The following is a 13,198-nucleotide window of genomic DNA, read 5'->3' on the forward strand; positions in this document are numbered from 1 at the left end:
TAAACTCATGTTACTCTCTGCTCTACCTCTAGTTGCTATACGCAACCTCGCACTATGTTCATGGCGCCAAATTCACATACTTAAGTCGCAACCATCGCATAGTTTCTAACATGCACAGGGGGGAAATGTGGTGTTTGCTATGTAGTAAGGGTGTTAGAATAGGGAAATATCGGAATCCAATACAAATATTTTAGATAAGTGACCTCCGCATATCGAATCGAATCCGAAAATTTTCTCGTTCCTAAACAGGGCGATATATAAAGTTTGTGCGAAGTCCGTTTGGCAAAAAAGAAGAATAAGGCGTATTTATTTAATTTTTTACGTGTACTACGGCACAGAACTGGACGCCCGGTGAACTGAGCTTGTAAATGAGATAACTGAAACGTGGTTGCATTTGGCGCTCTATAACAATGGCAGTAATGAAACACAGAAGCATCACGACGCCAAATATTGTCGCAGATTGCTCTTTTCGCTGACAGAGAAAAGTCCGAGCAACGTTTTCAAGGGATGCAAACAGACAGTATTGACCAAATACGACTATTGACTTGCCTAAATCGAGAAAAAATATTTCTAAGCTGCCTAAAGGCACGGTATCCTTATTGAATGAAAACAAATCCTTCAGCACAACTTAGCTACTCTATGTGTTTGCTCAGCAGCAGCAAAATTATTCGGAACAGTCACCACTTGCATCTGTCTTTCTCCATGTAGACTCCAATAGGTGCGTTTATTTGTTATACTCCGACAGAAACGAGTATTCGACAACTTGTGAATTCGCGAATCGAATGATTCGAATAGCGAAAGCCTTTCAATTTGTATTTGAAGCTTCGAGTGTTCGTACACCGCTACTATGCAGTGAAACTTCAGTTCGTTCTGTGACCATCAATAACCGAAGGCGTCTGAGCAACATACTTACTCAACTATTTTGATTATGTGGTCTGGATCTTGAATAGGTGGGTAAACTTCTTCCTTGATTTCTCCCCTGTCGCAATTGCAGTAACACGTGGAAACATGAACAAAAACCTGGGACGGGAACAAAGGCAAGCATTGAATAAAACTTCGGCCGCATGCATGTTCAATTATCGGCAGTATCAAGTGAACAGCCAGCTAGGTCAGAGAAAACGAAACGTCACGCAGGAAAGAACAGCAGTGTCTGCACCTGCTGAGCAATGACGTCATGCGATAGAATCGGAAGGGCGAGAAGTTCATCAAGCAAGGATTGGTAACAGCCGGCGGTTAATACTAGCCATGAGAAGGTTGTGCGATATGTCTTACTTGCAGAAACGGGCAATGTCAATAACTCGGTACCAAATTCCGCTAGTCCATGTAAAAAGCTCCAAAACTAACAGGCTTAAAGTCCACAAATATTACACTTAATGCTTTAAAAAGTCTCAAGGGCGCACGACGAGGTGTTTCATTTGATAGATCTTCACAAAAATACGTATGTAACGTGACAAGCTTCTCTTGTTCTAGTGTACAAAATGTTCCTCTTGTGTTATATATGAACGTTTGAATCATATATAGCTCTGCTGTGACACATTCACGTCATATGAAGCACTATTAATGAGGTCCCTTGCAAAAAACAAAAAAAAAAACAAAACAAAACAAAAAAACGAAAGAAAACAAAGTTACACATCTGTGCTGCTCCTGCGACTACAACGTAATCTCTATTTCAGCCTGAATTAAATGTTAGTGCAGAATTCTTTTTCGCAATAGAGGCATTAACCAAATACTTGCCTTTATGTCTTCCATCTCGTTGCAAAGCTGTATTATTTTTCTCGTACCATTTAGGTTCATTTTGACGGCATTCCTGGAAGCGGCAAGCAATGAAAACATCAATCGTCAGTACCGGTTTAAAAAGTTTGGGTCACGAAGTTTGTCACAAGTCACGAAGCATCCTGAAGTAAAAAAAAAAATGAATTCTGGCATAACCGTGTCAAGAACTTGTCAAGAATTTTATAACTTGTGGAATTGGCGCCGTTAATTGACTCATTGTTAGAGCGTACTTAAAAAAGATAGATAACGTTCGAACAAAATTAAAGTGTGAGGTCTATAGCGTGAAAAAGAATCCTGGCATATGAATTAATCAATGCATGCGCGAACTGCTCTTGACAGAGAAACACAACGCGATAATTCTATTGAAAATGCCATTACTGGTTTCCAATGACATCGACCTTCGAAAACAAAAGCGATTTCGTGGTTTGAACCGCACTCTATGCATAACGCGCATTTCACTCAATATTAGAACAAACTTGTTGCACCCTTTTAATCGCTTCCTCTAATTGGACCTAAGTAGGGCGAACAAAGTGCTAATATTGCTATTTCTTTGAGCATATATCATGTCAAAAGAAAACATTTCTCGCGGTAAGAAATTTAAGAAATAATTTGCATCATAAATTAGAAAAAATGTCTTCAAAGGAAATGCACACGGACTCTCTAGCATGGCTGAATGCCTATGCCGTGTTTCATGCTGCAAGCAGTTCTTGCTCAGAACAACATTAATTATGGGGTTTTACGTGCCAAAACCACGATCTGATTATGAGGCACGTCGTAGTGGGGGATTCCGGAAATTTGGACCACCTGGGGTTCTTTAACGTGCACATAAATCTAAGTACACGGGTGTTTTCGCATTTCGCCCCCATCGAAACGCGGCCGCCGTGGCCGGGATTCAATCCCGCGTCCTCGTGCTCAGCAGCCCAACACCATAGCCACTGAGCAACCACGGCGGGTTGCGCAGAACAACAGGGTAAAGGAAACATACAAGACACGCGAATAGAGCGCAGTGCCTTTGGCGGGCGAGCGGGCAGGCGACACACTCACTTGATGGGTTCATCGAACTTTACTGTAGCAGCAGAGTGGATGACCACGTTTACGCTAGCAACCAGCAGTTCCCTGTCTTTAGGCTTGAGGCCCAAGTCAGGCAGAGTCAGGTCGCCTTCTAGCACCACAATCTTCTGGAAAGCCTGCGGCCTCTCTTGCCTCAGCCTCTGGAACAGCTGCACAAACACCAGCGACACCACTTGTGGGCATTGTCACGGTACAGGAACGACATATTGTGGAGAGAACTCGTAGAACCTCCAGTGTTTCGTGAGCTTGATCTAATTTACCCATCTGCGTTGGTCACGGTATGGGAATTTAAAGTTAATCAGATGGCAATCCTGAGATCTACGCAGTCATGCGGCGTTGTAGGGTGGCTTCGATATTTGCCTCTTCGCTGTGCGTCAAGAACGTGACGCATATTTTAAAGACACTCTCCGACATGTCGAAAAAACACGACGCGGGACAAAATGCCAACGCTACAAGCGTTCCGTTATTTCCTTATTTGTGATTCTGTCAGTGCCGGAATTATTGTTCCCTTCGAGCCGCTTCGTGTGGCCCATCAACAGATGGGACAGGCGCGCACGCCAGTTTTCGCCTACACTTAAGCACGCGCTAAGGCATCGCTGGACACGGACGGAAGTGTCAGGTGGAATGGACAAGTAGTATGACTGACGTCAGCAGCATGTGGCACGCGAGTCGGCAGGCGCAAAAGGAAACACATCCAATCGGCTACGATTGACGGAGCGGCAGCGTCGAGATTGAATTTCTACCAACGACTGACGACCAGAACGCGTGTTCAGAGAAGGAAACCGTTTGTGTTATTCTAGGAAATTGAGCATGCCCTAGTGTTGCCCCTGCGTGCCATTGGGAAGCATAGCAGCCGTGAGGAAATATTGACAGCTTCCATTCTGAAGTTCTGTTTGTGGGCACTGTCGCAATGAAAAAGCAGTGGTTTTTAGAGGATGTCACCTACTGAAACAAGATGGCGAGGTGGGCGAGTTGGTTTGGAATAATTTTAACGTGTGAAACAGCGGAAACATGGACGATAGGGTGTTTTGTGTATTTCTTTTTGTCACTGTTTATTTGCGCAGTCTCACATATTAAAAAAAAAAGACGTTACCTATATGGGTGCAAAAGGATTAGTCCACCATGCAAACTATAGGATAAAATTCAGTGACACAGTGCTCTAGGGAAAGTCCAGAAAATTTGGTGAATATACTCTTAAAACGCTCCCGATTTTAGAACTTTCACAAGAATTGGTTCGTAAGCGTCTCTCTAAAGCTCAAACTACGGCAACAAGATGGGAAATGCGCTGTACATCACATAGGCGAAACGTTCTTTATTTGTCCTCAATATTAGGGGTCTTAAATAGATCGGTCAGTTCGGCCCGTGACCGATGCTCCATTGTTTCACGCACACCAAAAGAAAAAGAAAAAAAAAAAAACTGATAACCTCAGAGCACTCTGATACAGAGATGAACATCCATTAGCAGCCATGATTGATTGCCGAACACTTCAAACATTTATACAAACGCAAAAGTATATTGCTAAAAACAGTATAATGTTTGGTAATATTCTGGACACTATACCGTTCGAATGGTAGCGATCGTCGTTAGCAGTGGGTGCAACTTTGATAAGGCTCTATACTCAAGGTGTTTCTTTTTTTTTTTTTCGCCACCACACATAAAATCAACTCGTACACACCGTGCACCATACAACTGAAGAGGCTCTAAAAAATTGCAGCATTTTTAGCGATGAAACTGAAACAATGCGGCGGGAAATGTGCGGAGGTCATCGTGGTTTGCAGCAAAACCGTGGTTTCACCCAAGCGACCAGAACGGCGGGGATGTCGTAAGCCCGTCTGTGCCTAACCATGCATAACCGCAAGTGAGGCGAGGAACATGCAGACGACAGCGGATGCAATAACGCGCTCTATGGGGATTCGTTGGCTGGACGGCTGAGAGATTTTTGGAGAGGCTGAGAGAAGCTGTTTCGAATACGACGACACCCGAAGATGTCTTGGCGCGTCGCCCCCCCCCCCCCCCCCCAAAAAAAAAAAAAAAAAAAAAAAAAAAGAACACCCTCATCATTCCCGCCGCCCAACATGCGGCCCTTCTCCCTTTACCTTCAATTAAATTTTTATTTAGTACGTCACACTATTAAAGAGCAATTCAGTTCACATTTTCAAAAAGATTTGATGTCATTTTATGTAGCTATTCCGTGCGTCAATAAATCTTCAGCTACTAATTGGATCATGTAAATCCTGCAAATGTAATACCACAGATTCTCTACCAATACGTGAGCTTTGCGTGTTTTCCCGTCACTTTTCATGCTCTCATCACTTTTCAATGCAATACGATTTCTAGCCGAACTTTATCTGGGAACGTGTCCGTCGTCCTCTCTCCTCTGCAAATTTAGTAGCAGAGCATACTTCTCAGGATATATCATACCAACCACTGCCAGATGAAGCTTATAACTAATGTAGCATGTAGCAATAAGTTTTGTTCAAAAGCTGCTCGGCCACTAGGCGCGCGACCAAAGCTGCTTCTAATACGTCTGGTAGGGTTTTCGAGCCCTCGTCTATAGCTTTCAAGGCACCTGTACGGCGGGGACGAAGGTCCTCCCTACGTACAGCTATGGACTACTGCATTTAGTTAGATGGACAGTATATACGCGTATAGCACCATGTAGTGCCCGGAGTCCGCACAAATCTCGTGAATTATGCATTGTTATGGGAACTCGACAATATGGGCTCACGCCTTTACTGTAACGTGCACTCTGACTATGAACGATGCGCAGCGCTTGTAGCAACACAGTGCTCTCGGTGGGACTCAAGTTCGATTGATCCAATTGATTTATTAGTTTACTGATTGAGTGATTGACTGCGCGATCGATTGGGTTTCCCGTCGCAAAGCAGCACGCCGGCTATGAGAGAGGGCGCAGGATTAATTTTGATCCCTCAGGGTTCTTAACTGTGACCCTGAATTTAATGAACATGTGCCTTTCTGCATACCGCTCTCACTGGCAGCCAGGGCGGGTAATCGAGCCCGCGATCTGGTGCTCACCCGCAGAACGTCATGGCCACAAAGGCACTGCCGCGGTGAGTCCAAGTGCACGGCGCGGCCTTCCGCCCTTCACGTTCAGCTTGATTTCGGAGCGAATTTCCGAGGAGCGTCATCGATAACCCGATGCCGTCCTTGCATTGCAGTGTGCGTATATGCCCTGCAGCCGTGGGAATCGCAGAGGCCTCCCCGACACTTGGCGGCCAATCGCCTCGGGCGGCGGAACTTTCCAAACGTGCGGATCCGGCCTCAAGTCGCTGGACTCGTCCTTCATTCAAGGGTGACGCGGCGGGCGCTCGTTTGCAAAGGGGGAGTTTCTCGAGCACACTGCCGCGAGCGAGAGCAAGCAGACAGAGGCGGCTCGCCACCGTCTACAGCCGGCCGGCCCTGACCGACGGCTGTCTCCAGGGGCGTCAGTCCGCGCCCCCATAACGCCTCGGCTTCCGCGGTCTCCGTATAGTCGACGCAACCTTGGGCAAGGTCGGCCGCTGGAGAGGAGGGTCGCCGGCATCGTGTTTTCGCCGCGGCGGCGTACGCACACGGACGACGCTGATAGCCTCCCATACAAAATGCAACCTGTTTGTTTATACGCCGCTTTCAGCAGGACGTGCGTCTTGCCGTGTATATCTTGAAGCTCGTTGTCTTAGCCGGCGTCTCGATCATTTGGGGCAATAGGATACATCCGGTCGCTGTAGTTCGGACGTCGTATAAGATCAGAATTTGCAGCGCTTTTCTTTTTTTTTTTTTTTTCTGGGGGGGGGGGGGGGGGAGGCGGTGCAGCCATCTTTTGCCGGGGATTGCGGGAACTGGCGAATGAAAATTGAAGAACCGCGATGACGTTCAGGTTGTTATTATATCGCATGCTTGCCGCCAGTGTTCGTTCGCCATGGCTTTGTCGTCAACTGCTCCGTCGTCATCTTCGCAGCCTAGAGTGGGCTGCGCACACCACTAGCAACTGGGGTCGAGATTAAATATGCTTGCCCCAAGCACGTGCGTGAGAGTAATAGATTCTGATCTATACTGATGACATTTAGTGGCTCAGGGGTCACCTAAGGCCAAGAAGCGCATATAGTGTGTTACTTTTTTGAAGTAGGACTTAAAAGTCGTATGGTGCACAGCAACAGTTCCATGCTTGTATTTAAGGCAAAGTCGCAGTTTTGCTCAATGTGTAAAGCAGTCATGGTAACTTGTATAACGCCATATACGCACAGTGACTCTCGCAGTGTTTTGCGCTGTATCAGCTGAGAAACTCTCGGAAGTGGCGTGCCAACAATGTGCATGCGCATCACTGTCCCTCCGAAGTCGGTCTTTGTCTGAACCTCTCGAGAACAATGTACTTCCCCTTTTCTATCCCGCATTACAATTACTCCTTGTCGTGCTCCTACATTTAGCAAGGCCAAGATCATGCGATCTATCGCATGATAGATCGCAACCATATGGGTGCCTTTTCATCGTCCTGTACGTGTCTTGCGGTTGCGCGCTCAAGTTCCACGACGTACTCCACAGCTCCGTGGGTTGGCGATGCAAATACAATTTAAACCAAACCTGAATATTTGATGCGATTAAGGGTGCTCGATGAAGAGTATCTTCCGAGAGAAACATTGCTGTCAGTCACTTGATTACCGAACTTCCGAGCAAGGCAAGCGTGTAATGAGGAAAGTATGTACGTCGGCTGGATGTTCATTACTGATAGTAGAAAGTAACGAGCAAGCTCCCTTGCTCAGAAGTCAGGACAATACAAACACAGCCCGACTATGTGACAACAAAGAAAAGCGTTATTTTTCCTCGCCGCGTGTAAATAGTTTATCTAGCATTTTCTACTGTGAATTTAGAGAAGACAACAATAACAGACACACTGTGACACGAATTAGCGCTGCAATGGCATTTCATCCTCAGCGAACTGAAAACGTTACACATGAGCGACATTCGTTAAAGGGACTATTTACGCTGAGGAACAAATTACGAAATTTTATAAAATATATACGTACGCGCATTGTATCATTGGTCAGCGCGAATGCACAAAGAAATAGAAAGAAGCCTGCTGCCTGCCTGAAGCCCACCTCTATCTCTCTAGGAGCTAAAGCTTGATCGAAGGTAGGCCAGTACAGGTGCGTCTGGGGAAGGCGTAGATGGGAAGATAAAATGGACATGGTGGATGAGTGCACCTGTCCAAAAAATGGTTTTTGCAGCTGTCGCCCTATATCGCGGCCGAAGGAACAATTTCTTATGACTCACCTGCATTTTGAGGATGTCTGCAATTCGATCTTCGCCGCGTAGTCCCCGTTTGCTTCGCACAATTAGGTAGATCGATCCAACGTCGGGGCAAGAACGAAGAATCTTTTCCAACAAAACCTGCGACGAGAAAGCAATAGCGATGTTCATCACCTTCAGCATCTGCCATCATGTGCGAGCTGTATTTCTGTTAAAAAAAAAAAAAAAAACGTGCCAAGCAACTAAGGGTTCACTTAAGAAGTGTACAAGTATCTGTCAGACATTTTCTGACAGAGCTATTGCCCGAGACTAAGATCATAGATTGGTAACCGCAGTAATTGAGAAAGGCTTGTCCCCACGTGCAAACAATGCACACCACAGTCACTCGAGTTAAATTGTTAAAGTTGTCCAAGAGGCAGTGCCAAGTTGCTTACTGTGTTTGTCATTGGAGGAGCAAAAGGCGTCGGAATGGACATCAATCTTCGCTCATGTGCATTGAAGGGAAACGGTTTGCCTTTGTAGAAAAACAAAAGCTTATGAACAGCCCACTAATAATTGTACAATAAGCCATCCGGCCTCATTATTGAGCCTGGTTGCTTAGTAATCTGCTGGCAAGCACCCGAACGATAGGTTGCAATTACGTGTCCAGGGAAGCATGCTCGGAGAAGGAAGACAATTCATGTGAGCTATGTTAAGTTTTGCCTTTGTGAATACCTCGACGCTGCTGTTCTCATTTCCACCGGACAAAACCATGTTGAAGCGCCATCGTGTAAACGTGTAAATATTCTTGCAGACTTTAGTACAAGTTTTCAAGGACAACATAAACCCTTAAAAAGGTGACGTTCAAGCTGGGAGTCAGTGTCCGTTTCCTCGTTCCAAAGAAATAAGACGTCTCCGCAAGGACGACTTCATCCTCAACACCGTATAGTCAGCCGAAACTGTATAATTTTGGGGGAGGCCTATAGATGTCGAAAATGAGTGACGGCCGCAGTACTTTCCTTGGCAACTCGGAAGCGAAGAAAATCATCCTCGAATACGAGGTATCAATAAAGGCCCGGCAAATTATTGCTTGGTAGCACATTAAAGGCGTACTTCTCGATGATTCGACGCATGTCATACGAATTGAAGACGGCACGGCATCTGGCGTACGTGATGACAACCACCGACAGAAACAAAGAAAGCGTTCGTAGACAGTTCGCACAGTTCTTATAGCGCACACTTCAGCGATTGAGTTCCCTACACGCTTCCACCTTCTTTTCCTTTTTTATTATGACTGCATTATGTTATTTTTCATCGGAAGAAGTGGACACGCGATCATCCTGCAAGCCGGTTTTGCAAACGACGGAGTTGTCGCTTAGAAATCGAACAGTGCGTGTGCTGAGATTGGTTCGCGCGGCGCGCGCGAGCTTTCACGTTGCAAGGAGTTATTGCGCTCTCACAGTGTGCCTAACGACGGATGATTTACACCGCACGCAGCTGCCGGAATGGGAACGCAAACGGGACGATGCGCCGTACAGACAGACAGCACATGCCTTCGTGTATCTCCGGTCGGGTGCGGTCTCGACACGAGTCGGTGTCCTTGAGCATACGCTTAGCCTGCTCGCTCGCCTTCTCCACGTCACGCACACTTATCACCAATAGCAATTCTATGCGTACTCTGCCATTGTCTAGCGTAAACAAGGATATGTATATACATAGTCCTAAACGCGAGGATGTTGTTGCCGCGACAGCATTTCAGTTTCAATGATCTTTCACTTTTCCTGGATGTAAAGAACGCTTGCGCGAGAGACGCACTGGCTTCACGATGAGTATGAACCTACTAAAGGCGGTGGCGGTGCACGAGTTTGAAGCGGCCGAAAAACAAAATGCACGTGATTGAATTTATCGCCTCATCACAGTACAATCGTTAGTTATATCAGCCACGTGCGCGAGGCTGCGTTGCTCCCGTTTGATTTGGAATTGCGCGCGACACAGTCTAAAAGACAAACCACACATATTCGAAATAAACAAATTTTTTGGAGTTCACGTACAGGAACGGCGGCGGTGGACGAGGTTCGCATTCCGTTAAATTGCGTCGTGCTCGATAAAAAAACAACCGTCGTATGTTCATACTTCGGTCAATCATGAAGACACGGAAGGTTCCACTAGAAAACGCTATCCAGTCGGAGAAAAATTAATAAATGCAACAATAAACTGGCGCACTTCTTTTTCTACTTAAGTGGCGTCACGCCTTGGGGCTATTCAAGATGTCCCGGCAGTTCGCATCGCAAGGAAAGATTAGTAGGGTGGCGCCAATCTTCGTGCTTTCCATTTCATGCTATCCCTTCTATGCTGATCAAGTCGGGCGCCACATCCGAATCAAGGACGTGTCTCCGAATTTCGCTAAAGTGAGCACAATTATATCAACACGTCCACGTCATCGCGAGCATGTCGTTACTGATATCTCTGGAAAAAAATTACATACTGCAAGGCTATCACGACCAATAATAATCCGAGTGAGTTAACGATGAGGCATTTTGGCTTAAAGTGAGTACTGACGTGATTCCAATACGCCACGTTTTCGAACAGGCTTTTTTCTTTCTCTCGCGGCTAATCTCAGCGGATAACGTACACATCTGCGCACAACAAAGTATTTTAGTACCCCGATAGTTTCACAATAAAGCAGCGAAATGTAGATTAAGAATGGAAACTCGGTAAGAACTTCCCAAGAAATGCACAAAATCACGTTTAGTACATCCGCATAAAAAATTATAATTGCTTTTAGAGTGCCTTCGCTAAAGTCCAGTGTCGTAGCTTTTCTTTTTACTTCATCCCGCGACATAATAGAGCGGTAGTGATGTAGGTAATATTTCGAGCACACAACTTTAGGAAATGGGGGGTTGTCTACCAACTTTATAACGCGCACGTCAAGTTTTCTGCGTAAATATGCGTCCGCGCTGAAGGAATGCTGCAATGTAAAGGAGCCAGAAAAGGAAGCCAAAATGGGCACGGTCACTTTCTGCCCTTTGCATACAAAGGCACCTCTAACGCTCGCACCATCTTGGATAAAATTAATTCCCTTGTAATCTCATTACACTGCCAACGAGTAACGTAGTCAACGAGTGCGTGCATGCTGCACAATGAACAGCACAGTCAGCACTTCCCCAAGCATAGACGAGGTGCTTATAATGTCGCTGAACCTTGGATCTTCGTTCGCGTCATCGGTACCATGCGTTTGTAAACACGGAAATACGTTCAAGACATGCACCATTTCGAGGAACACAAACGTCGCTGTTGAGCGGCGACAGTGCAGGAAAAGAATGCGCATCATCGGCTGTGAGGGAAGAGTGGTGGGTTTACGTATGACGTATAAGGTTGACGTATTAGTCGGTCAATGCATGGATGCTTATGTTCCTGCAGAACAGGAGACGTGAGAGAGAACCGCAGTGTGCTATGGGCTATATACCGAAATAGAAGCGCGTACTCATTATCCCTTACGGCCCACATATTCAGGTACACAGACGCCTTGTGATTGCTTATAATAGTTGTAAATTGTGCTATGCGCGAGGGAGACAGTTAATACTGTCGCGACGTTACGTCTCCGTGTAATCACCGCGCTGTTTGCTTATCCGTTGCTTAACGATGGGACAGGCAATCTTTACGCCAAGAATGCCCCAAAACACCTTTCTTTTCCTCTTTTTGTTTCACTCGACAGAGCAGCCGATCGCGAACTCAACTGTCCCTGTGCTTTGACAACGTGGCCAGACAGAAGTTAACAGATCAACCCGAGGACGTAGGCGTTTGATAAGTGGCTACCAGCCTGATTGCAGTGCGGCTAGGAGTAGAGGTCATGGTTGACGCAGACGCGCAAGCTATAATCATGCGAATAACACGTTTACGTAATATTTAATATATTCGGCGGGTAAACGCGATTCTTTATTGCGAGACTCCTCTCTATATAAACCGTGCTTCCATGAATAGGATAGCGCATCGCGTGTAAAAACGCGTGCGCCACCGTTTACACATAGCGGATCAGGTCTCGTACGGAGGTGTCCGAAACAAGATCGCACTTTTCAGCGAGCAGCAGTTGTTTCGCTATTTCTCATCCCTCTTAACCCGACGCGCCAGCTGTCTACATGAATTCATTGAGGTCGAGCATTACATTCAGACTTTTCATAAGCAGTTATGTGCAACATTTTATCATTTACTGTTGCGTGTGTTCTTCCACATTATTCAGCATTATTCCTACTCTCCGGTCTCTTCCATCAAATCGACAAGTAGAACTTCAAGCGTACTTAAGTTTTTAAGATTGATTCGGTGTTGGGACGTTATTCAAGCTTAGCGGCGCATTCAGCCCTCATCAGCAGATATCTTGAAAGAAAGAGCTAACAACGACCGCAGGAATCTGAAAGTTCCTCTGAAAGGCTTTTGTGCAGGTTCGGATCAGTGCTGCTGTAGTTAGACCTTCAAGTCCATCAGTCTCAATTCGAAAGAACACCACATTATACTTTACTGAATAAAATCAACATTTGCTCTTCGAACGGCGATTACCGCTACATATTACATCGTAGCAGAGACGACTCATTTAGGAATGATGTGTCTTGTTATAACAAATCCATATAACATAAGCAGCCTTTAAAAATTCGGGCCCCGAGGCTAGCTATGTATGACTCGAAGCACGCAGTTATGCTGATCCAACGCGACATTTCGTATCTCGTGCTGACAGCGGGAAACTCGTTCACACGCGATATTTGCCGAGACCACACATTTAAAGTCTAATTTCTCACACTGACTCCGACCAAAAAAAAAAAAAAAAAACACAAAAAGACACCAAATGCTGCGACATGGCGCAATTCCTCCGAAGAGGGAATGTCGCTATCCCGAGTGTTCGACAGCCTCGCCTGCTCACTCCAAAATAAAGAAAAAAAAAAAGACGAAGAGGGGGACGCACGCTACGACTTCGCATCCACCATGGCGTACGACTTGTCGAACCAACAGTTACATCCAATAAGTTACTAAAAGGTTTCGACAAATTCCAATAATCGAAGTGACTATCATTCAGACACACGTCGTAACGGACGCACCAACGTACCATGCGTCTCCTGCTTTAAGATGAATGAGCACAACCTA

The 13,198-nt window shown here is 45.8% G+C and overlaps 1 protein-coding gene across 4 annotated transcripts in view; it reads right to left on the minus strand.

Moving 5' to 3' along the window:
• Window positions 1-13,198, minus strand: part of LOC119449568 (putative fatty acyl-CoA reductase CG5065) — an 81,366-nt gene that overhangs the window by 13,258 nt on the left and 54,910 nt on the right. For all 4 annotated transcript variants that reach the window (XM_037712760.2, XM_037712762.2, XM_037712761.2 and 1 more), the window contains exons 2-5: window positions 8,114-8,230; window positions 2,818-2,993; window positions 1,735-1,807; window positions 914-1,020 (exon numbers count right to left, since the gene is read on the minus strand). In XM_037712760.2, the coding sequence (XP_037568688.1) occupies window positions 914-1,020; window positions 1,735-1,807; window positions 2,818-2,993; window positions 8,114-8,230 (473 nt within the window). The remainder of the gene's footprint in view (window positions 1-913; window positions 1,021-1,734; window positions 1,808-2,817; window positions 2,994-8,113; window positions 8,231-13,198) is intronic.

Source organism: Dermacentor silvarum, chromosome 4, assembly GCF_013339745.2.
Source record: "Dermacentor silvarum isolate Dsil-2018 chromosome 4, BIME_Dsil_1.4, whole genome shotgun sequence".
Classification (NCBI taxonomy): domain Eukaryota; kingdom Metazoa; phylum Arthropoda; class Arachnida; order Ixodida; family Ixodidae; genus Dermacentor; species Dermacentor silvarum.